General features: G+C 34.9%; 1 protein-coding gene and 1 pseudogene across 1 annotated transcript in view; both read right to left on the bottom strand.

The window, feature by feature from the left end:
• LRRC63 (leucine rich repeat containing 63) overlaps positions 1 to 27,011 on the bottom strand; it is a 71,059-nt gene that overhangs the window by 4,328 nt on the left and 39,720 nt on the right. The window contains exons 7-10 of the mRNA XM_054446701.2: positions 26,847 to 26,945; positions 22,970 to 23,106; positions 11,499 to 11,582; positions 6,521 to 6,757 (exon numbers count right to left, since the gene is read on the bottom strand). Of these exons, the coding sequence (XP_054302676.2) occupies positions 6,521 to 6,757; positions 11,499 to 11,582; positions 22,970 to 23,106; positions 26,847 to 26,945 (557 nt within the window). The remainder of the gene's footprint in view (positions 1 to 6,520; positions 6,758 to 11,498; positions 11,583 to 22,969; positions 23,107 to 26,846; positions 26,946 to 27,011) is intronic.
• Positions 2,884 to 4,776, bottom strand: LOC129011909 (protein Abitram-like; annotated as a pseudogene).

Genomic DNA, 27,011 nt, shown 5'->3' with positions numbered 1-27,011 from the left:
GCCTCAGCCTCCCAAGTAGCTGGGACTACAGGCGCCCGCCACCATGCCCCGCTAATTTTTTGTATTTTTAGTAGAGACGGGGTTTCACCACATTAGCCAGGATGGTCTCGATCTCCTGACCTCATGATCTGCCACCTCAGCCTCCCAAAGTGCTGGGATTACAGGAGTGAGCAACCGCGCCCGGTCCACTACTCTTTATGGATGTTTTGTTCTGGCTGAATATTTATTTTTCTCTTTGTACACATCCCTCTTTTCCCATTGTGTTTCCTCTTTCTGGAATATCCCTTGAACACAAGACATAGTTCCAAATTTTACTGGTCCTTCAAGACCCTTCTCAAATACTATTTCATCCCTGAATCTTTCCCCTATGTCCCCAACTATTTGTTATCAGCTCCTCCTCCACCTGCTTTTATTTATAATTCACTTGTGTCAGTTTTTATTTACATGAAAATGAGTCCTTGTAAAATTTCCAAACAATAAGGAAATATATAGAGAAAAACACAGAGATTCCTGCTTATTCCTGTCTTCAATCACTGGAACTCCTCTCCCTAGAATAACTAAAGCTCTTCGCTTGGGTTGTCCCCTCCAGCTCCTAGATACGTAACTGTTTCTTACAAAAATGGAATCTTTCTCACATGTGTGCACCCTCACTGTGTATGTCTGTGTCTGTGGGAACAATTTGCTTTTTTTATTTAATAAAATGTCTTGGACAACTTTCCATGTCAAAACATTTTGTTTTACTTCATTCTTATTAATAGCGTCATAATGTTTTATAGTATGAATATGCCATAAGTTATTTTACCACTCTCTGACTGAGGCAGATTTAGGCTGCAGTTATAATCCTTGTATCTAACTTTGTGTTTACATGTAACTATTTCTATAAGACAGATTCCTGAGATTTAAGGTGCTATTTTAAAGTCTAAGAAACTGTCAAATTGCCTTCCAAGAAGCTTTCACCAATTTATAGTACCAACAATGATACATGATGATAGTCATATTTTTGGGCATCCAAAGCTCGCACAATATCAGTCTTTTAAATTTTGATAAAATATGTAGGTTAAAAAAAAGATTGTTGCTATTTTACATTGCAGTTTCTTGATTACTAGTGATATTTCACATTCTTCATGTTTATCACCTATCTGTATATCATCATCCATGAATTTCATATTCCTATCACTTATCTACTTGTCTATGGTTTATATCTTTTCTTATTGATTTATGGAAGATATACAGTAGTGTCCTCTTATTGAAGGTGTTGCTTTCCACAGTTTCAGTTATCAACTGTGGTCCAAAAATAATAAATGAAAAATTCTGTAAATAAGCAATTTGTAAGTTTTAAACTGCCCACCTGGGACAGGAATTATCTCTTTGTCCAATGTATCCACATTGTAGACGCTACCCATTGTTGCCCTCTGAGTTATCAAATCAGCTGTTGTGGTATTGCAGTACTTGTTTAGGTAACCCTTATTTTACTTAATATTGCCCCAAAGTGCAGCACTAGTGATACTGGCATACTGTTATAATTATCTTATTTTATTATTAATTATTATTTTATTAGTTACTAGTTATTGTTAGTTATTATTAATTATCTCTTACTGTGCCTAATTTATAAACTTTTTTTCTGTATAAATGTGTATTTTATTTAAAAACAGGGATATTGAAATGTATTTATGTGTTACAGCCCTTACAGAAAAATGACAAGTTTTATAGTCCTTTTATTTGAAATTCAGTGTAAACTGATCTTAAACTATAAATTCATAGTTGTTGGAGGTTTTTTTTTTTTTTTTTAGTTTAAATGATGTGAAAGCATTTGTTCCTTTCAAAGGCTTCTACACCTTTGAATGACATATTCTCAGTAACTTATTTGCTGGTAACTAAAGTATGTGAGACTGAGTGACTACAATATGCATATGTCAAGAATTAGCTTCCCACTGCATTAGAATACATTTCCTAGGAAAGCTTTTGTATTTTTCATAGCCTTTTCACATATCCCTCATTTAAGCAGTCACAGTGTTGCAGTTTTACTTTGTTTCAGAGGGGAAGGCCATCTTGTCGGCATAAGGAGGGCAGAAGATATAATCTGCACTCCAGCCTCTTCCCTACAACCTAAAAGGGAGAGGAGTTGAGGCAGATGGGCTGGGACTAGACTTTTTGGTAGTCACATTATAGCAGATTGGGTAAGAAAGGCGGGTTAGGTTTTTTTAAACTTCAAACTAATAGGACAATGAGGCAAAAGCAATAACCGTACCATAATGTTCAAACAGAAGTAGGTTAAAATGTAGTACAGTTATCCCTTGGTTTACATGGGGGATTGGTTCCAGGACCTTCCACATATACCCAAATCCACACATAAGTCAAGTCCTTCAGTCGGCCCTTTGGAAACTGAGTATATGAAAAGTCAGCCTGCTCTATAAGTGGGTTTTGTGTTTGGTTAATGATATATTTTTGATTCGTTTATGGTACCCTCTAACAGTTTAAACCCATGTTGTTCAAGGGTCAAATGTATTTACTTCTGGATTATGGGATAATGAGTAAATTATTTTTACTTAGCTACTTAAAACTTTTCTATATTTTCTAAATTTTCTTCGAAGAGCTTTGTTTGTTTTTAATCAGAAAAACAATCCTTGCATGCCAGTTGTTAGAGAGATGCAAGAGAACAGGGTGAGTACATGGGTAGGCCAGATCTGGCAGGCTGAAGACAAATGGGAACCAAGGCTCATTATGCAAGCCAGAGAGGGGAAACGAAGGTAAGTGAAGCACCAGGCCTCCTCGGCCTATGGCTGTGAAGCATGCTTCACATATACTGGTTCTTCTCCTTTCGTGCACTGATGGTTTAGGCCAGGTAACAAGAATCTCACTTTGCTTTTTGCTCCATGTCAGTCCTCATGACATCGCTGTTGTGGCATTAATGCATTTCACCATGACTTCTTCATACTGTTTTTGTGTCAGTAACCCTTCCGCTATGTTTTTACTTTCTTCAAATTTGGGTAACAACTGCAATGTAGCCTTCAGTGGACGGCTTGTCTTGAAGAATAGATGGCTTATGGAGAATGTTTTTCATTCACTTTCATCGAACATCCTCTAACACAACTAGATACAGTATATTCTTTGCCATCTGAGCAGTAAATCTTACAGAGAGGTGCAAGTTCTGTTAGAAACTGCGCCCCCCGCTTACATTTCCCCGAGCCCTTGTTCTGAAGTCTGCTACAGTTGGTACTGATCTGACAGGGAATGCTTTTAATTGTTTTTCCGCTTTGAAGAACTGGATGAGATTCTGCCAATGAGATGACACCTATTCGGTTAGAGTGCTGTGGTGTACAGTGGTCCTCACAAGATCTTCCTTTCACATCTGCTTTGTACCAGCGAGTGCAGTACTGGTCCACGAACAAAGGCACCACCGGCTCTGCGGTGTGGCGCTCGGTAGCCACGGTGACCTCAGGCGCCACCACCCCTATAAATTAAACTTTATCATAGATATGCATGTATAGAAAAACACAATGTATATAAGGTTCGGTGCTACCCATGGTTTTGGGCATCCACTGGAGGTCTTGGAATGCATCTCCCAAGGATAAGGGACAACTACTATATATATATATATATATATATATATATAGTGTCTACTATATCTATATAGTAGATATATAGACGTATAGTATATATATCTATAGCGACTACTATATATATAATATATATAATATATTTATATTATTCAACTATTTTAAGCACTGCAATATCTTCTTCCAGTTAATGGCTTGTCTTTTAATTTCATTGATAGTATCTTATATTTATGTAAATATTACACTTTTGTCAAATTTATAAAACTTTGCTTTACTGTTTTATATTTTTTGCATTGCAGTTATGTCTGCCTACCATGAAGTCATACAGAGAGCTTTCTACACTTCCTTGTAAAAGCTTTAAAGTTTTGCTTTTCATATTTAAATCTTTAATCAAAGTGGAAATTTTTTTGTGTGTGTCTGATGGTGACGTATATATAGCAGGCATCTGATTTTATTGTTTTTTTCCTTGTGGATGACTAAATGTCTCAGCATCATTTATTCCAAAGTCTATTCTTTCACTACTGATCCACAGTGCTATTCTGTCAAAATGTCAAGTTTTCCCACATGCGTGAGAACAAATTAACTGGATTATGTTTTCTCTTCCATTGATTGATTTGCCTTTCCTTGCACTTAATACCAACCTTTATTACCTTCTCTAATTTTGTAGTAAGTCTTGATGTCTGGTGGGCAAGCCTTTTATGTTAGGCTTTTTTTTTCAGGTTTATTTTGGCTATTTTGGATCCTCTCCTTTTCCATATACATTTTAGAATCAGCTTATTAAGTTTCTGAGAAAATTCTACTAGCATCTTCACCAGAATCGCATTGAATTTATAGCTCTATTTAGGGATAACATGTTTTTAGTACTGAGTCTTATTATCCCTAAATATCTATAACTCTTCCATTTATTTCAGCCTTCTTTACTATTTTATAAAGCTTTAGCTTTTTTCCATAAATGTTTTGCACATTTTTCACTTAATATATTCCTACATTAGGTTTGTTTCTTCCTATCATAAAAAAGTACCTTTTAAAAATTATATTTCTAACTGTTTGATGTCTGGTTTTCGTTATATTTTTTAAACCCCATATCATAGACATTGTTATTAGTATTTCATAGAGATCATGTTTGTTTACCTACATATTTTCCAACTGCTTTTCTCACCATTCCTTCTTGCCTCTCAGAACTTGCTTCTGGAATCATTTTTCTTTTTTTGATGTACATCCTTTGCAACTTCCTTTGGAGAAAACTTATTGTGAGTAAATTCTGTTTTGGTTTATCTGAAAATACCATGTTTTCTCTTGTTCTTGAAAGCTTTGCTGGGCAAAATAATATTTTTTTTCAGTCACTGGTCCACTGTTGCTGGCAGTTGATTTGTTTTTTGTTAAGTGATTTTTTTTTCCTGGCTGATTTTAGGTTCTTATCTTTGTCTTTGGGATTCTTCAGTTTTACCACAAGGTATTTTACTTAGCTTTTATAGAGCTCCCAATGATGTCTGCGAATTCACAGCTTTTATTACTTCTAAGAATCTGTAGCCATTATCTCATTCAATAATGACTCCCGCCATTCTCTCTGTTCTCACTTTCTGAGTCTCCACGTGTATGTTAAATCTTGTCCTTTTTTCTCCAGTCTCTTTACCTCTTGTCTACATATTTACTATAATTTCTTCAGATCTCTCTTCAGGTATGTATAATCTGCTGTTTAACTCATGCATTGAGTTAATGTTAACTATTATATTTTTAGTTTCTAGAATTTCATTTTACTTAACATTTCTTTCTCATATTTTCCTGGTCACAGTTGCAATACTAATATCCTAGGTCCTTGGAAATTAGTATCTGTCTGATTGTTTTGCTTTTTTCCTGGTGCCTTTTTTCCTCATATATATTTGAAAATTTCTTTAAGCTATGAGCTAATATTCATTTGAATGTAATTTTCTGGAACCTTTAGAGTCTAAATCAAGGATGTTTCTCTCAAAAACTTTTTCTGCTGGGAGAGTTAGTTCGCTGCTCTGGGACCATTTAGCCTCTTTTGGGGTCCACATTTAATTCAGGAATCTGAAGTTCAGCTTCCCAAGTACCTTGTGGTGAATCCAAATCTCATGATCCCATATCTGTTTACCACACACTAGTTAGGTTATAATTCTTCAAAAAAATTACTGCCTTTGTGATTTTTCTTACTTTCTCATGTGCAATCATGAATATTGACATCTTAATACGTTAAAATCAAAAACTTCTAGGCCTGGTTCCTTTTTCATTGGTAGATTTTTAACCACTGTTCAATTTCTCCAATAGTTACTAGGCTGTTTAGGTTTTCTGCCTTTTATTGAGTCAATGTTTATAATTTATATATTCCTGGGAAGCCATTTTACTTAGGCATATAGCAAATATTTGTTAGCTTAATAACCTAAGCACTGATGGTCAATAATTCAATAAAAATGGTCTTCTACCATCTGAAGAAAGTAAGCGACAAGCCTAAGTGGACTGTAAGGATGTGGGAGTTTAAGTACCCTGGTCTTGAGATTAGGCAATGATTCCAACACTGGTCATTGATACTCTGAGGGAGGTTATTCCGTGCATGCCGGCTCTATTCCTGGTCTCCATGACGTCACAATGGAGTGAAACACCTCCCAGAATAGTGTGTCTGGAGCCAAATAATTTTTTTGGAAGAATCCACTTCTATGAACTTAGAAATTTATAGACAAGATTTATGCAACAGCCATAGAGACAACTCACATTTCACACTGGATTTAAGTAACAACTTGAGAATATCACACAATGGGGCCGGATTCAGACTACATTATTATACCTGAAGAACTGGACGGAGCGATTTGAAAAATTGTGTGTATGGTTTTGTGTGTGTCATGGAGTATGTGTGCGTGTTAGTGACACTGTCATCTAAGCCTGTAATGAAGAACATTTTAAATGCTTAAAGGTATATTTTAGTTAAAAGGGCTTCAGCATTTGCTCACCATTTTAGTAACTTCTGAACTTCTACAGGGATCTTATAAAATTTATGTAGTTTATTTTGGACAATGAACAAAGAAATAATTTGAGTAAGTTGTTGTGGATTATTCAAAGAATTATCTCTCCAAAAACAAGGATGAGTGAAATTATTCTCAAACTGAATTTTTGTCAGGTTAAGCTTCAAAATTCCATGTGGGAAAAAATTCAGTTCATTCCCATCAACAGTCAGTTTTTCAAGTGATCTGTAAATAAAGGAAACCACACTTTAAAAGGTATCATACAATTCATAATATTAAAGTAAAATTCTGCCTCAATTATTCATGAAAATTGGCATCAAACTAGTACAAATAAAATACAAGTATGAATTTAAGTATTTCTTTAGAATCAAGATAATTAATTTATAAAGCAATTGAACCAATATAGTATTATGCAAATAAGTGCATTTGAGTGAATAGCACGGTTTAAGTATATAGTTTGAATTTTTGCAATATGTCATCACTATGGAAAAAGATATCCACAAACACAAGACTAATCAATGTCATATTACATAAAATATAGTATAGTGTGATACACAGAATATATTTTCATAGACAAATTAAACATCAACACATATTCAAGCCCAATCAAAATAGTGAAATTTATGCTATCAGAACATATTATGTGCTATTTTGTGCTTTGACTTTTCATTAACTGGGTCCTCTGGGTTTTTTCTGTGACAATTACTTCTAATAACCCTTATTATTTATTCAAAGAGAACCAACATTACTGATTTTCTTATTTTCACTTGCCTCAATGGTATTTTTGTACAGTCATGTATCTCCTTTCTAATTAGTCCTAGAAGCAGACAGAAAAGAGTCTGTTCATGAGAGACACATAAAAATCAAATCAAAGGCTGGTCCAACTTATCAAATGTATTAGAGGTGAAAAGGCTGATATATGAACTTTAGGAAACAAACTGCTGAGGGCCTCTAGATTCTCATTTACAGTCTAGTTTCACATCTCATATCTCTACAGTGTAACTTATTTATGACTACTGCTGATAACATTAAAATGTGATCAACAAGGGTATTTAAAACAATGAGGCTAGGAAGATGGCATCTCAGCTCTCTTTATCCCTCAGCCAGAGTTTGACTAATTCACCTCTCATGGTCTGAAGAAGGTTGGCAAGACCCCAGGCTCTGCCTCAGTCCTGAACGAGAGAGCTGGCATGGCCACCTTTTTCTTCTGCACAAATCACAAGCCTAGGGGCTGGCAGCAGAGAGCCCTTCTCTGGTCTGAATGTTTCTGTCCCCCCAAAATTCAAATATTGAAATCTTCACCTTAAGTTGATGGTATTTGGAGGTGGGGCCTTTAGGAGGTGACTAGGTCAGGGCGGGAGCCCTCATGCATGAGATTAGTGCCCTTATAAAAGAGACTTGAGAGAACCCTCACCCCTTCTGCCATGTGAGGTTAGAGTGAGAAGATGGCTGTCTATGAGGAAGTGGGCCCTCACCAGACACCATATCTGCTGGGGCCTTGATACTGGACTTCCCAGCCTGTGGGAAATAAATTTCTGTTTTTTGTAACTGCCCAGCCTATGGTGTTTTGTTATAGTAGCCCAAGCTGAGAAATACAAATTCTATGTGGACAATCAGAATGAGTGTGGCACACTCTAGGCAAATGCTAGTGAAGGTTCACCACGGCTCACCTGAATAGCCATGGTGAGGCTCTCCCTGCCTGAGTTGGTTTACCTCGGAGGACACACCTGTTTAGCTGCCTCCTTACCCTCAATGAGTTCTAAGAGAGCTAGGCAGGCTAAACATTTTTTTTTTGAGATGGAGTCTCACTCTGTTGCCCAGGCTGGAGTGAAGTGGCCTGATCTCGGCTCACTGCAAGCTCTGCCCTCTGGGTTCAAGTGATTCTCCTGCCTCAGCCTCACAAGTAGCTGGGATTACAGGTGTCCGCCACCACCACGCCTGGCTAATTTTCGTATTTTTAGTAGAGACGGGGTTTCGCCATGTTGGCCAGGCTGGTCTTGAATGCCTGACCTCAGGCAATCCACCCGCCTCGGCCTCCCAAAGTGCTAGAATTACAGGTGTGAGGCACTGCACCTGGCTGCTAAGCCATCCTTAAAGTTAGAATAGCTCTGTGTTGAGACTGCCCTGGCAGCTGAGCACCCTGAGGTGCAGAGAAGCTTCCTCCTGGTCCACCACTCACTTTCTTAGCATTCTGAGTGGTGTTTTGTGACTGCCATTGGACTTGCATGGAAGAAAGAGTTGCCAGAAGAGAAAAACACATAGAACACACAAAGCAAAGGTCCCGGGACAAGCATCTTCCGTGGAGGGATGGATACAAAGTTGGGGAGGGGGGTGGGGAAACAAGATTCAAATACAGCACACACAGACACACAGAGATGTTCTGGAACCAAAATGCATGATTTGTAAAACTAAAAAGTTAAGTGGATGAATGAAAGAACATGATCTTCAAGGGGATCCAAATTAGAGGCAAAGACAAAGTAGCAGAAATAATTCAAAACAAAATAAATAAATAAATAAATAAATAAATAAATAAATAAATAAAAACCATGAGGAAAAATCTAGGTACCATGGAAGACAGATCTAGGAGACCTAAAATGTAAACAATAGGCATTTGAGGAAGAAAATATGAAACAGATGGAGAAGGACAGGAACTATTTAAACATATTTTCTTAACCAGAAAAGAGAAGTTTGAGCTGGCTGATTCAAATAATTCACTGAATTCTGGGAAAGACAGCTTAAGAAAAAGACAACTTGTAAGCATAATCTAATAAGATTCTGAAAGGTCAAAGATTATGGGAGAATCTTAGTCTTTCCAGTTAAGAAGAAAAGTCGCTTAGGAAGAAAAAAGAATCAAACTGGCATCAGGTGCCTCCTCAGCACCCTGGAAACTAGAGGAGGACACGATGATGGAGGCTACTGTGAAACACGTTGAATGAAAGCTTGTCCACTCACTCAGGACATCATTTATTTGTCAGGGTTAAAGATTCAGAGAAAAAATTACCTATGTATTCCATCTGAGGAAAATACTTAAGGAAAAACGCTAAACAGCCAATGAATCAAAAGAGACACGGCCAGGTTCCAGGTGAGAGGAAAGGAGCGAAACAGCTGTAAACAATGAGTCTTGAAATACATACAGATAAATATAAAAGGAGAATGAACTAAAATGCTTGTAAGATTTAAGTGCTAAATAAACATTCTTTAATAAAAAGAGACATGATGCAAAGGAAAATACTAATGAGAATCTCAAACAAAAGTTTCTAAACTATTTCAGCAAAGCCTAGAGTTGGATAAAGGGAAGATGAGTTTGGAAAGAAAGCAGGAAAATAACAGTGTTCTAAAGGTCTCAATGAACAGTGGAGGGCAGCAGTGGGGAGACAGACCATCATGGTGGGGGGAAGTAGTTTTTATTTTGCCTTTATAAAATATTAAAGAAAATGTGTTTGATTATGAGTTTGGGAAAAGGAAAGATAACCAATAACAGATTAGGGTAGTACAATAGAATGCCAAAATTAATAAGATAGAAAAAAAGAGGTGGTAGGATCACTTGAGGCTAGGAGTTTGAGACCAGCTTGGGCAACATAGTGAGACCCCCATCTCTACAAAATACAAAAAAATTAGCGAGGCATGGTGGTGTACACCTACAGTCCCAGCTATTCAGGAGGCTGAGGCAGAAGAATTGTGAGTCCAGGAGTTCAAGGCCATAGTGAGCTGTGATCATGCCACTGCACTCCAGCCTGGGCGACAAGAGTGAGATCCTGTCTCTAAAAATTAAAAATAAAATAAATTCAAAAATTTAAAAAGAGAACAAACAGCATCCTTAAAAGATAGGTAGGAAAAGGGGAAAGTAAATAAATAATAAGTACAAAGTAAAATGAAAAGCAAAAAATTAAATATGTTGGTCATAATAAATATGAACAGACTGAATTCTCCTACTGAAATATAGAGATTGTCACATAGGAAATTAAATAATTGATTTAAATATTTTAAAAGCAAAGATAAAATTATCTCATTCTGCTAAATGGAAGATTATGTTCCTAGGAAACAAAATAAAATGTAGTAAAACTAAATCAGAACTAACAGGAGAACTTGGTTACACACATTAGTTTTAAGTTAATGTAAAGAAATACATAGCTTTTCTCTATTCTGTACTGACAATAATTAGAAACAAGTGGAAATAAGAGAAATATTACATTACATTCATAGTAACAATCACAATTATAAAACACTTAGAAAAGGTTATTAAGAAAAATATGAAGTGAGTCATAAATTCTTATGAAGAACATAAAACAAGATCTGAAAAAATGAAAAAAATGTTTTAGAGTAGAAAAATTTATCAAAAATATAAATTCTCCCAAATTTATGAGTAAACTCTATGCAATTGCAATTAAAATTCTAACTTTGTGATTATGTGTGTTGCTGGATGTGCTAGAAATTATACAAAATGATCCCAAAGATTATGTTTTAAAGAGAATAGTTAAGAGACTATTATTGAAAAATAATCTCCCTACTAGTTATTAAAAATTATTCTGAAGTCACAATCAAAACAGTATAATACTGACCTAGAAGGACACAGATAAACTTCAGACTTTTATTAATGTTAGAAAGAATTGAAGCTTTGCATTAAAATTATATTTTGTATTATTAGCATTTTGCGTAAATGTATTTCCTCACAAAAAATAAATGAAACATAATAAGAGCCACAGGTACACACACAGAAAAATGGACATAAGTAGCTTATCATTCTGTTAAGTAGTCATCTGTACTGTTCTTTAAATAATTTCTGGAAATGTTATGTCTTAAAAATACTGTACACCAATCATTCAAATTACATGTTTGGTAAACTTTGTACTTCACAGATTACATTTTATGGCTATTAAATAAACGAAAGGACTCAATTTTCTTTATCACAATCATTATTAAATATATAATTAAGGGGCATATAACTTTCTATGTACTTCCAAAATACCTGAGTTTCTGAATTTCATTTGGAATAAAAGTAAGTTCATTATAGGAAACATCAAGTTCTTCAAGATAAGACAAGGAAAATAACCTTAAATAGAAAGAGAATATTAATTGTAGAAATGATTATGTATCATCACTGGGAATAAATAAGTACTTGACTAAGTAGGCAGGAGTATAGAAACCAGATTTCTAAGATCTTGAAATTTATATAGACTTCTTTTCATTATAGATCGTGTAATTACTATGAAAATTCCTAAGAATTACTCATCTATCCATTAAGACCAGTTTGAGATTTTTGGAGTGGACAAAGTCCTATTTAGAAAAATTTTCATTATCACTAAGATACTTTTTTGTTGTTGTTGCATTAGTTTCCTAACAAATTACCATAATCTGGGTGGCTTAAAGTAACAGAAATGTATTTTCTCACAGTTCAGGGGGCCAGAAGTCCAAAATGAAGGTGTTAGCAGGGCTGGTTCCCTTCAGAGGCTCTGAGGGAGAAACTGTCCCTTGCTTCTCCCCCAGCTCCCAGTGGTTGCCTGCCATCTTTGGCATTCCATGGCTTGTGGCAGCATAACTCCAACCTCTGCCTTTGTCTTCACATGCCTTTCTTATAGGGACAATAGCCATTGAATTTGGGGCTCACTCTTATCCAAGTTAGTATAAGTATGACCTTATATTAACTAACTGCATCTGCAAAGACCCTATCTCCAAATAAGGTCACATTCTGAGGTTCTATATGGACATGAATTTCTGAGGGATGCTATTCAACCCACTACAATCACATTAAGACTTTTCTAGTAAAATACCTTTGATCTTTCTTTCCATCAAGACAAGTACTTAAAGGTGAGAACCAAAGAATACAAACACTCTGTAAAAACATAGTTGTGCTGTCAGAAGCCCTGACTCCTAGGGGTTGGAAGTGGGAATTGCTTCTTGAAGACTGGAATTGAAGTCATCGTAATCCCTAGTAAACACCCCCTTCTCTGTATGTGCTGTTCTCAAAGACTTTCTTGTTTTCCATGTAAATAAAAGGTGAGAAGTTATTTGTATGATTTTTAACTAAGGCATCATGAGCAGAATTTTTCGCTAACTTCTTACTATCTTAACTTGGCGTATAAAGGTCCTCATGATCTGGTCCCATGCTACTTGTCCAGCTTGCCTCTCACAGTCCCCCATATTCCTCTGTGGTCCAGCATTTATTTGCTAAAATTCCCTGAATTAACCAGTTATCACATATCTCTAAATAACACGTAAAATTTCCCCAAGCTTGACTCTGATCATTGTCTTTTCATTTTTTGTCTTGGCTCAGATGTCATCTCTTCCAACAAACTCTTCCCAAATCCTTCAGACTGGGTGAGATGCCTCTTCTGTTCTTCTCTGCTTACTCTCTCATAGTACCCATCACATTGTGCAATAAATGTCTGCCTCCTAAAATTATGAGCTTCTAGAGGGCACGGATTCAATTTCATATTTCTATATATCCAATGCCTTACATAGTGTCTAGTACATCGTAAGTGCTGAGTAAATCATAACTGAATGAAAGGAATGGTGACCACAGTTAATTTAAAATAATTTGCTCTGAGAAGTTAATGAGATTGACTAGGAAAACAAAAGAAATGCCTATTCAATTCAGTGTTCATCTCTGACTTCTTATCATCTCTGTAAAGAAAATGTTAATACCATTTGCTCTATCTTTCAATTCAATATCATATCATTTTCTTGCCTCAGGCAGTTTCTGGAGTCATTCTATCTTCCAGTATTACTTTGGCTCTGGCAACCTAGTTTGGTTCCAGGCTTTCACTATGGATGACATATTCCTGCTGATTGTGAGATGTAACAGGTGTAGGCAGCACTGAGGAAGCTGAATAGGTTCTAGAGTTGAAATTTATGTCATCTATATATGATTTTTACAGAGAAAATCTGTTCAAACAGCCTGTTTGGTCTGATACTCTATGTCCCACCGGTACCAAATCTATCACATTTTTTGGGATATGTAAAACTTTTAACATTTATTTCATTGCTTTATTTATTAGCAAATTATTGGCCAATGAGCTGCCTAAACTAGAGCCCTACTGTTAGCTTGCAAGATTAGACTAGCAATAATAATTTCATGTATTAACAGTGATGACCACCACACTGATATAAATATTTATTAAAAGCCTACTATATGGTAGTTTAGAATGATCTTTTAACATACCAGTGTAGGATTGTTTTTTACAGATTAAAAAAATGAAAGCTATAAGAGGTTAAACAATTTATCCAATTTGGTATGAAATTAAATGTAGCTATCCCTTTTCATCAGATATGTGGAGGCAAGGTAATTTAATCCCCTTCTTTAATAAATAACAATATGGGGAAATAAATGTGTACAATTTCAGATCTGCTCTTAAGACAGGGCTTTCAAGTAGGCTGTTAGGTTCTTTTTGTTCCAAATAGTTTCTCTTTCCCAAAGAACCTACCTGCCAATTAAAGCAAATTGAGTCAAACAAGTAAGGCAAAGATTTGACTCCCTCAGATGAAGTAGCTATTTCCTATGTCATTTTTCTCCTGCTATCCACTGAGAAAAAGATAAAGACTTTTTGTTTTAACCTTTGTGACAGTTGTTTCTGCATAACCTCAGGGCATGAGTCTAAAACATGTCTCTGTCCTTTACTTTACTTCACCCCACCTCCCTTTTTCTCCCTTTTTAATCTTTTATCTTTTCTACAAAAGCTTTGGGAACAGAAAAAAAAAAAAAAAAACTTGGATTTTTGAAGTGATTTATTATCTTCATTTTATAAGAGAGTTGAAAAGACAAATCAGAGAGCTTTTCATAGTAATAAAGTTCTAAACATAACGTGGGAGTGTTGATCCACTGGCCACTAATAGGAGGCCCCTGTTCTTTCTCCCGCGGAAGCTGAGCTTTCCTGCCTCCATGCTGCCTCACACAGTATGCCCTAAGCTGCTCAGAGCAAAACCTTAGGAACAAAAATGCAGGCCTCAGTAAATGTGTGCTTTACTCAAATAGAATTTTTTTTCTTTATTAACTTCTAATTTGCCCTACATTGAAACAATCAATTGTTACATAATTTCAAAAATATTGCATATTTTATTTTATTGTAGAAATTTAGGTCAAGGAAAAGAGACAAATCTGTGAAAACAATTGAAAGGATTTAAAAAATAATTTACAAGTTTTTTTTTTTTTTTTTTTGAGACAGAGTCTTGCTCTGTCGCCAGGCTGGAGTGCAGTGGCGTGATCTTGGCTCACTGCAACCTGCGACTCCCGGTTCAAGCGATTCTCCTGCTTCAGCCTCCTGAGTAGCTGGGATTACAGGCACATGCCACCATGCCCGGCTAATTTTTGTATTTTTAGTAGAGATGGGGTTTCACCATGTTGGCCAGGATGGTCTCGATCTCCTGACCTCGTGATTCGCCCACCCCGGCCTCCCAAAGTGCTGGGATTACAGGCGTGAGCCACCATGCCCAGCCAATTTACAAGATTTTCTTACCTAATTTTTGTAACATCATTGAAGACAAGTGTAAGTTTTCTAAACTTTCAGATGGAAACTGAAGTTAAGAGTAGGTCAGGGCCAGGTGCAGGGGCTCACGCCTGTAATCCCAGCACTTTGATAGGCCGAGGTGGGCAGACCACAAGGTCAGGAGTTCTAGACCAGCCTGGCCAATATGGTGAAACCCCATCTCTACTAAAAATACAAAAAATTAGCCAGGCATGGTGGCACATGCCTGTAATCCTAGCTACTTGGGAGGCTGAAGCAGGAGAATCACTCGAACCTAGGAGGCAGAGGTTGTGGTGAGCCAAGATCGTGCCATTGCACTCCAGCCTGGGCAACAAGAGCAAGACTCCATCTCAAAAAAAAAAAAAAAAAAGAGTAGGTCAGTGGCTTGCCAGAGTTTATAGCATATAAGGGGCAGAGCTTGCCTCTGAAAGTATCTTGCTTTTTCTACTCTATCACTTTGAGTCTCATGAAACTAGAAAGATCTTGTTAGGAATGGAAAGATAACAGTGAAAGTACTCCATTATACTTTTAGTAAAACTTTGAGAAGGTACCAAAATAATATATCTGGGAAAAAATATATATGCATATTTTAACATATGGAAACTGTAAGAAAAAGACTAATAATGAAAAGAATTAAAAAGACAATCTTTTAAATACAATGCTTGGCCACCAAAATAAACAACCATTTTTCTATGTTAGATAATTATCTAGAAAAAATATGTATCTTAATTTAAATGCTAACACTAGGGCTTCAGACAAATTGAGTAACCAATTGTTTTATTTAATAAAATACTGTTAAATTATACTTGAACTGCTAAATTTATGTCACAAACCCCCACTTTGTTCCAGTGTCCCTTTCTCAATAAGGCCTACTTTAGCTACCCTACTTAAAATCACACTCTCACTCCCTTTTACTGTTTACTGTTTTTCATATCACTTATTGCCTTCTCACATACTATATAATTTATTTATTACATGTATTGACTGTCTCCTCTTGTGGGAATGTGATCCCCACAAGAGTTGAAATCTTTGACTGGTTTCGTTTTAGTTTGCTGTTACTGCCAGAACAAATTGCAACACAAACAGTGGCGTACAACAATACAGATTTATTCATTATAGTTATATAGGTCAGAAGTCTGCAAAGGTCTCACCCTACTAAAATTAAGCCATCAGCAGGACTGCATTCCTATCTGGAGGCTCTAGGGAGAATCTGTTTCCTTACTCATGCAGGCTGTTGGCAGAATTCAGTTCTTTCCAGCTGTAGAACTGAGGCCCTTGTTTTCTTGTTGGCTGTATGCTGAAGGCCATTCCCAGGTTTTCAAGCTGCCTCATTCCTTGACTCATGGCTCCCTTCCTCCATCTTCAAAACCAACAAAAGCAAGTCAAGTCCTCAGGTGGTATCTCTCTGACAAATGCTTCCTGCATCCCCCTTCCATTTTTAAGAGCTCATGTGATTTGATTGGGACCACTCAACTAATCCAGAATAATCTCCCTACTTTAAGATCAGCTGATTAGAACCCTTAATTTCATCTCCAAACTTAATTTCCTTTTGCCATGTAATAAAACATATTCACAGGTTCTGGTAGAATATGAACAGCTTTGGGGACCATTATTCTACCTATCACAGTTCATCCCTAAAGATTCACATCTATCCCACATACAAAATATATTCACTTATCTCAATCTCCCGAAAGGTCTTAACCCTTTACAGCATCAACTCAAAGTTCAACGTCTCATCTAAATCTCAAAAGTCCCATATCTCATCATCTAAATTAGGTATAGGTGAGGCTCCAGATATAACACATCCAGAAGCACAACTTTTCTCCATTTGTGGATCTATGAAATTAAAGAAACAAGTTATCTGCTCTGAAAATACAATGGTGAGACAGGCATAGGATAAGTTATAGATATTCTGGTTCAAAAGGGAGAAAATGAAAGGTAAACAGGAATTACCAATCCCAAGCAATTTTGAAATAGGACTGAGTAAACTTCATTTGGTTTCAAGGCCTGGGAATAATCAGCAGCAGCTCCCAGCTCTGCCACCTGCTTTCCAGTTTCTGCCCTCCTGGATCCTGGCTCTGTCTTTTAGAATCACAGCTCCACCTTCGGTGCTCCTGGATTCATCCTCCCTGGTGCCTGGCACCACCCTCTGAATCATCCTCCCTTTTTCGTGAAAGTTGGCACACATATTCAGCTGTTTCCTGCCCATGGAATTTTGGAGATGTGACAGCCTTTTTTCATTTCATACTGTCTTTGTCCTTCTTAATACACTCTGGCAACATTTCTATTAATATAAAATCTTCAAGAACCTAGTGGGTTTCCCATGTATATCATGGGTATTCGTTCCATAAGACAAAAGACTTGTCCACAGATTTCGTTCCTAGTTAATCCCATTTCTATTTTTGACTTTGCTGAAATGGCTGAGGCCATGTGACACGAGGTCATCATTAAAAAGGAATGGAATACTGATATATACAACATGGGTGAATCCCCAAAATTTATGTTGAGTGAAAAATGTCAGACTCAAAAAATCATTTGTTGTATCAATCAACTTTTAGAGTTTTCCAGAACAGGCGAAATAAGTCTATGATGTTAGAAGTCTGGGAATTGACTAGAAATGTACATGAGGACATTTCTGGGTAAACTTTCTAGGATAATGGGAATACCCCATATCTTGTTTTGGATAGTAGTTATGTGGGTGCGTATATTTGTTAAACACTTTGAATCAAATACCTAAGATTTGTGCATTTTATTGTATATGAATTATACCTAAAAATTTTAGAAAGAAGGAAGACTAGGAGGAAAGATGAAAACATTGAGGTTACTAATAACTATATATATATGTATTTTTTTTTGAGACAGGGTCTTACTCTGTTGCCCAAAGCTCACTGCAGCCTCAACTTCCCAGGCTCAAGTGATCCTCCCACCTTAGCCTTCTATGTAGCTGGGACTACAAGTACATACCACTGTGCACAACTAATTTTTTGTATTGTTTTGTAGAGATGGGGTTTTACCATGTTGCCCAGGCTCTATGTATTTTTTGTTATAGTAAAATATAGATAACATAAAATCTGCCATTTTAGCCATTATTAAGTGTGCCATTCAGCAGCATTACAATTACAGTATTATGCAACCATCAGCACTATCTGTATTTCCAGAACTTTCCCATCCTCCCAAACAGAAACTCTATATCCATTGAACAGCTACTCCCAATTCCCCCCTCTCTGCTATACCTGAGCCCCCGGTAACCTATATTCCACTTTCTGTCTCTGTAAATTTGTCTATTCTAGGTACTTTATATAAGCACAATAACACAATGTTTATCCTTCTGTATCTGACTTATTCCACCTAGCATAATGTTTTCAAGGTTCATTGTTGTTGTAGCATGTACTACCATTTCATTCTGTTTTCAGGATGAATAATATTCTATGTATGTATATATCACATTTTGTTTATTCATTAATCTGTTAATGGACATTTGAGTTGTTACCACCTTTGGATTATTGCAAATAAAAACAATTAGGTTTTCCACTGTTTTGTTGATGAACATTTGAATTGCAGACTTTTTCAGGATATTGCGATAAAACTGCTATGGACATTCCAAAAGAAGCCTTTTTATGGAGGCTAAAATCTACCTTCTCCATCTTACACATGAATGACTGAGCTACTGAAGATAATCAGCAGAAATGCAGATTCGTGTCACCATGAATCCTTGGTTTCCAGTCTCAGCTAAGCCCACAGCATCGTCTCTCAAACATTCACTTTTCTGTGCTCTGTTCTTTTCTGTTCCTCTCAATATCAATACCAAATCATCACAACTTTCTTTAAAACTTCTTTTCAATCATTATTCTTCTTGTTCTCAAAGATTATCTGAAGTTATTTCATAGTAATCTCTCTCAACTGATGCATTATAGGAGCTAAATAAATCTTTGTTGACTAAATGAATTTCCTGTTTTCTTACCCATATAACTATATATTTTACATGTTCATTTTTAGGACCTACCTCCAGTTTTAGGAGATAAGGGTTACTCTTCCTGTTCAAGACCAGAATCTCCACCTGAGCTGATGACTTCTTCCCCTCCCATCTCCTGTGAAATTCTGCATCATCTGTCATCCTTCCACATCTTCAATCTATTCCCTATTGGTTTCTTTCCAACATCCTGTAAATATGCCTAAGTCTTTAAAAAACTAACAACAAAAATGTTTCTAAGATCCCACATTCTCTATAGCTTTTGTCTAATCGCTCTTCTCACATTGCATCTAAAGCTCTACAAAGAATGGTCTACACTCATTATTACCAATTTCTGTCTTCCCATTCCATCACAACCCACTGCAAGCTGGCTTTTATTTCCATCATTCCACTAAAACTGTTCTCACCTTTACTCTTACTGAGCTTCTCTATTGTATTTGACGCTGTTGGTCATCCTTCTTTTTCAAAATAATCCACTTCCCTGGCTTCCATGATACACTTGGTTCTCTTTATGCAATTTGAGGCTTTTCCTCAGTCTTTATAATTTCTTCTTTATCTGTCTGTATTTGAAACACAGATGTTTCTCCAGAAATATCTCCAGCACAGAACTCTCCTGTGAGGTTAATAGGTCTAGGTCCAGATTTGTGATGGAAAACAGAAATCTAAAATCAACATGTTAATCTAAAACAAAACTCATTATTTTCCTTCATTCAAACCTCCTCAGCCTTCATTGTCACTCTTGTGCTTAAAAACAACCAATGGCTTCTCAATGCATTTTAAATAAATTATAAATATTTTCACCTGACCCTCACAGCTTCATGGGATGTAGTCCCTATCCAACTCCTAAACCTCACCTGGGTTTTACTCTAAGCCATGCTGGCTTCCTGTCAGCCTTTGAGGAGTCCAAGCTCTCATTACCTCACATGTTATTCCCACTGCATGAACATTCTTTTTCCTGTTCTTGGCCTGGATTTATAAACTTCTGCTTAAATGTCATTTCCTCAGATACACCTTTCTTAGTGACTCAATTTTTTTTTTCTGCTGACATCATATTGTTCTTTTCAGTCAAAGCCCTTAGAATGTTTTATATTTATATATTCATATGTTTATTATGGTGTTTATTAAAATTCCTGTATCCTTCTCTGGATACTAAACCCCATAAGGGAAAAGATCATGCCCCTTTTCCTTTAACAATCTGAACCCAATGCTTAGGACAGAGTCCAGTAAATATGTTTTGCATGATTGAATTGTTTCACTCTAACTAGAAATCTGGGCGTTATCTTGACTTTTTTTTTTTTTAACTTTGACTCTTCTGTTCCTTATAGCCTCTGTGTCTCAATTCTAGATCTTGCAGGTTTTACTTCAATTTCATAACAATTTGTTCCTCCTTCTCCATGCTCACTGCCATTGCCTTGGTCCAAGTTCTCTTCATCTCTTGCTTGAACTACTGCAATGGCCTTCCAACTGGTCACCTTTAATTCTGTTTATCCCCTCACATCCATCCTCCACAATGCCACTAGAATAACCTAAAAATGTAAGTTTGACTCTACCACTCACCTGTGGAAAACCTGTAATGGTTTCTTGTCGCATATAGCATAAATTCTTTACCTTAGCTCATGAGGCTTCCTAGATAATCTGTCCCTGCTTACTGTACCATTTATTACCACTTGGCATTGCCCTCTAAGCTTCAAAAACAGCAAATTGCTTGTATTTCCCATCTCATGTTATATATGCTGCTTCTTTTCACATACGTTGTAACTTTTCATTGAAGAAATATCCACCCTATCATTGGCCCAACTATCCTTTGTTGTCTCTCCTGTTTAATCCACCTAATTCACACTCAGTCATCTTTGGATCAAATACTACATCTTCCAGGGAACCATCTCTCAACCCTTCAGAATGGGTGACATGTAACTCATACATTTTACTGTGTACATCTCCATTATTTTACTTTACTCAATTGTATTCAATTGTCTGCCTTCCTTTTAGGTGGTGAGCTCCTAGGGGCACACAGTATTAACAGATGCTTCATGAACATCTGCTGAATTAATTACAAGAATGAAAGTATAACATTCAAAGTGTATCAGTGCAATTGCTTGTGACGGTAATAATGTCCAAACTCCAGAATTTACATGGAGCCAGGATATCTCAAATATATTACATAATTGTTTGGTTCACTAAATTTCACTCAATTTAATTCAGTTACTGATCTCCAAGTCTCACCACACTCTGTGAGGTCTTCTTTGCTCAGCAAGGTAGAGTTCTGACAACAACTCTTAGATATGAAGAATTCAGCACCTTCATTCTTCACTGTATAAGTGCCCTCCTGGTGAGTTTTCATTGAACAAGCCTTGCAAATAAACATTTTTATTATGTCAGAGCTTGCTTGAAGTCTTCTTCGAGGTCAATAAAGTTAAGTTTTCCCCATTATGTTTTTCATTCTTGGCTTTAATATGCTGTCACTCTTCCCTTGATATGCATACATATCCTATGTTATTTAATAAAAATACACCGCTTTATTTTAGAAACACTAATAGTTTTTAAAAATAGCTTCTGCAAACTTTTTTGCAGAAGGTATCTATTTGCCCAATATCTAAACAATGAACAAAATGATGACCTTTTAGTTATAATCACATTTCACTTGCTTTAGGAATTTTTATTTTGTTTAAATGGTAGTTATGATTATTGAAAGTGTATAATTATGATTATAGATTATCCAGTAGGAATTCATGAATTCATGCTGTATATATACATATATGTTTATACATATATAGTTCTGTGTGTGTATATATGTAATTGTATATGTGTTTATATCTATATAAACAATTACAGATATGTGTGTACACATGGGTTAGTATACATACATATATTACTTTGCTCTCTCCGATGAGAGGGTCTAGAAAGAATGATATCCTAATGGTGATGAGGATACCCAACACCCAGATCTTGGCTTTTAAACACTATTTTCTAATAAAAGGAAACAGGATTTCCTTAGAGAAATGGCAGATAGTGTCAAGGCAGGGAAAATACAGTTTATGTACTGTGGAAAAATCCAGATGAGTCAAACAGAAATAAAATACCCATATGAAACATTCTTACTTCTTTAGTGTTTATTCTTTCTTTTTATATATGTAATGTGTAATGTGTGATATGTATATGTATTTTATACAGAAATGGTATAATTTTTTAATATAATTTCTTATTCTTTTAAATAACTGAATGTTTATGAATGTACAATTTGTTAGATCATTAATTACAAACAGTACTGAATGAACGTCTTTATAAATGAATTTGGATGCACTTCCTTAATTACTATAGATAAGACTTTTATTTTGCAAAGTATTATTCAACTATTTATGAGTCCCTTTCTCTTTGCACTTAGAGATTCAATTTATTAAACTCTGATTGGAATAAGTATCTTGTTTTGACATTTGGTTAAGGTTTTGGTTTAAAATTTTCATTAGGAGTTAAATAAGTACTAGTCCATACGTGGGAAGAAACCCATCTCTTTTATGTCCAAATATCAGCATTCTTATGGAGTTGAAAGGGTCTTAGATATCATATAAGCCGATCTCCTTAGTTTATAGATTAGGAAATTGAGGCCAAGAATGGTTAAATTACTTTCTCCAGATCAAATATATAATTATCATCAACTTTAAAGTCTAGATTTCCTCATCCCAAATTCAGTGCTCTTTCCATATCCAAAAAGGCTGTCAAGAGATAGGTGCAAGGCTCTCACCTGAACTGCTTTAGATAATTCCTGTTAATTTAACCCATACTCAGATAATGTCTTTCTAGATGTATAGTCACTAGACCCATATTAATTGCTCTGTATGTAGCTGGTAGGATTGTTTTTAACACCATAAGAAGAAGCGTATTAGCTAATTAGAATAGAATACGAATTACTAAATAGCCAAAAAGCTGCTAGCTGCTTTCAAAGGGGAAATTGATCTTTTTCGAAATTATGAATTATTTTCTGTGTTTATAATCTCAGACCATCAACCTTACCCAATTGGAAGAACAGTAATTAAATTAAAAGCAATGGTGAAAATTCTAAGGAACTCAAGTTGTTGAATTTCAGAAGGAATTTCTTTGATAGGATTATTTCTCAATTTCAGTATTTGTAAATTTTTAAGACATAATATCTGGGGAACAGAAAAGAGAAACAAACATGAGCGGAATAATAAAGTATGCAAATCATTATTTGTTACGTTTTATAAACTCTCTGAACTAATGTAGAATCATTATAGCAACGTTAATTGGCTATATCATGTAACTCAGTAAACACCCTTGGTCAACCTTCAAAACAAGTGACCAGCATTAATAGGTATGATATGCCGAAATAGTGCAACCACTGTACTCATACACCCTTGACTCAAGAATGGTCCTTTTCTAAGTGTGAAAGTCACCCTTTCTGATCAAGCTCATGGTTTCATACGAGGCAATCATGGAATAATGAGGGAGGAAGGAGATATCTGCAGAACCAGAAAGATAGATGGAATTAACCTTAGTAATCAGAGAAGTGTTAGATACCATAGCCAGATTATTTCTGATATCACAGTAATTTCATGTACACTGATTTTTCATGTGAAATTTAAAAAATAGAATAAACCTTTTAAATCTATTATCTTCCTCTTAAATTTATACAAATTTTAAAAAGAAGAACAAACAAATAAATCTATGATCTTTACTTGATTAGTATATTTTTCTCTGGTGAATATTAATAAGGTCTTATATTAGTTCTCTTTAATATTAAATTCAACCATGTTATCATCATAAAGGTCCAAAATTGGTGGAGTAGAGCAAGTTCCTTCTTGTAATCAGGAAGCATCAGTGCTCCAAGTTTGCCTTTCTTTTCAAAATTATTTTGGCTCTTTGTAATCCTTTGCATTTCTATATAATTTTTAGGATCATGGAGCAATTCATATTTTCTAAAGTCCCTTCTTGTGTCTTTGTAGGAATGTATTCATTTCACCTAAGTTATTTAATTGGTTGGTATACAGTTATTTATAGTATTTTCTTTAAATCTTTTTAATTTCTGTAAGGTCAGTAGTGATGTTTCTTCTTTCATCCTGGTCTTTAGTAACATAAGTCTTCTGTCTTTTTCTCTTGTTAGTCTACATAAAGTTTGTCAATTTTGTTGATTTTTTAAAAGTAATAACTTCTGTTTTTAAATTTTCTCTGTTTGTCTATCTTCTGTTTCACTAATTTCAGTACTAATATTTACTATCTCCTTGCTTATTCTTTGTTTAGGTTTAGTTTACCCTTTTTTTCTAGTGGCTTTACATGAAAAGTTAGTTTGAGATATTTCTTCTTTTTTAAAAGATTTACATTTACAGCTATAAGTTTCCCTCTAAGTACTCTGTAATGCATCTCAGAAATTTTGGTATGTTGTGTTTTCATTTTCATTTATCTAAAAATATTTTCTAATTTCACTTACAACTTATTCTTTGACCCACTGGTTATTTAGGAGTATGTTGCTTAATTTCCATATATTTGTGAATTTCCAAATTTCTTTCAGTTTTTGGTTTATAATTTAATTCCATTGTAGCCAAAAATAGACTTGTGTAATTTTTCAATCCTTTTAAATTTATTGAGACTGATTTTGTAGCCTAACATATGATTTATCCTGGAAAATGTTCTATATGAACTCGAGAATTGTGTATTCTGCTGCTATTGGTTTGAGTTAGACCCTAATACATTCCATACAGATTTATTAAGTCTAATTGGTTTATAGTGTTGTTCAATTCTTCTATTTCCCTCTTGTTCTTCTGCCTAATTTTTCTATTCATTATCGAAAGTGGGATATTGAAGTGTCCAATTATTATAGTTGCATTTTCTATTCCTCCAATTCCTTTGGTTTTTGTTTCATATACTTTGGGGATCTGTTACTAAATAAACATTTGTTTATTATCTGATAAACATTTGTTTATTATCTGATAAACTGACAAATGTCTCTTTTTATCTCTTGTAACTTTTTTTGCTTTAAAATATATTTTGTCTGATATTAGTATAGTCTCTCCAGAATTTCTATTGTTGCTGTTTGCATGATATATATTTTCTCATGCTTTTGGCTTCAACCTCTTCAATCGTAAGTGTGTTTCTTTTAGTCTTAAGTGTGTTTCCTGCAGACAGCGTATCACTGAATCTGTATAAGAACTTGTATAATTTGTACAATCTGACTATCTGTATGTTTGGATTGGATTGTTTGATATATTCACATTTAATGTTATTATTGACATGATTGGATTTACATCTGTCATTTCACTTTTAGCTTTCTATATGTCGTATGTTCTTTTAATTCCTCCTCTATTGCCTTTTTTTGCATCAAGTGAATATGTTCTAGTGTAACATTTTATGACTTCAATAAATGTTTTCAGTATGTTCTCTTGCGTTATTTTCTTAGTGATTGTTTAGAGGTTATAATATACACCTTATCAGAATTTACTTCAGATTTATACTAACTTAATTCCAGTGAGATATGAAAATGTTCTTCATACATATTCAATTCCTTCTTCATTTTTTGTCTAAAATTTCTATATATATCATATCCATATGTTACAGACCTAACAATACATTATTATACTTATTACTATATCTGATTTTATGACTGTTTAAGAATCTTAGAGAAGAAGACCGAGTATACGTATATAGAGTTTGCTATATTAATCTTCTTTATTTAACATTTTTGCTTCTACCTTCTCCCATCCGAAACTATTTTAGTGGACACTGCCATCTGCCTGATTCAACCATCTTGAATTTTCCATGAAACTGGTAATAATTTGAATCACCCCACTTACCTCAGTCCCCAGCCTTCTATTCATTGCCTTTATGCCATGCTAACAACTGGGCCTCATTAGCCTGTCCCCAAAACAGCCCCTCTAAACCTATATATTACCATCTTCATTGGAATATTTTATCTATAGCTATATAACACAGACCTGCATTTTAATGACAAGTTGATCTCTGTCACTTTAATAATGAGCATTTTATATCTTACATGTGACTAGCTCTCTTGTCTTCATACATTTATTTTTTAGTGGATGGAGTTTTCTTTGGCAGATACACAAATATTATCTGTATCTACTTAGAAGAAAGGTTAAATTAGTGTGAAGAACTCAGATTGCTATATTCCTTGGGAATTCTTGTCAATTACTCCTAGTCAAATTAACAAAACTGGTGTTATGTATTAGAAAGGAAATAACTTTTCCAATTGAAAATAAAAACATTATATTATAGAGAAAGTATGGAAAATATATGTTTTCAATACTATATGATTGAAATAGGAAGAGAATACATTTGCCAAAAATAAACTCGCTAAAAGACAATACTCTGGAAATCAATTCACAAAACCACCAATTACCCAGTAATCAATGAAGCAATGACAAAAGACACTAAAAACATAATTTGTCCTAATTACTTATAATGGTTCATTCACTTGAAATGACATTAAATTAGCTCATCCCATATCTGATTATCTTTCATACATTTTATTAAGCAGAATATTATATTTTATCATTTGGTAATTAAAACTTGTTACAACACTGCATGTTTACTTTGTTTTTAAAGCTTCTGATTGGCACATAAATAAGGTTTATTTTAGATTACATTCAGAGTTAGAAGAATAAATATTTAATATACATTATAGAATTATGAGAACACATTTGAGAGTCTCACTATAACATAGTCTTTGAGGATTACATCATGGGATTTCCTAAGAAAGATGTACTGTACATTTTGTGCTTTTGAAAATAAGCCATTCAAAAGATGCAATCCAAAATACATTTACAGTACTTTATAGTAACTTCAAGGTATTAAAAGATGTCTATTTTTATTATTATTCACGATAAGTTATATCAGTACATAACAATAAAAATTGACTCACTTCTGTGGGAAAGTAATGAAGATCATTAAATGATAAATTAAGATATATCAACTGGAAAGCCAAAGGTGTTAAGTCTGGACAATTTAGGATAAAAAAGCCCTAAAAGAAAGTGACAAGAGATAAGGTGTTAATCACTAACAAGGCACAAAATAGTTTATACAAGAG

This window comes from Pongo pygmaeus, chromosome 14 (assembly GCF_028885625.2).
Source record: "Pongo pygmaeus isolate AG05252 chromosome 14, NHGRI_mPonPyg2-v2.0_pri, whole genome shotgun sequence".
NCBI classification, from domain to species: Eukaryota; Metazoa; Chordata; class Mammalia; order Primates; family Hominidae; genus Pongo; species Pongo pygmaeus.
Note: the sequence above shows the minus strand (reverse complement) of the source record. Positions and strands in the feature narration are given on the sequence as shown.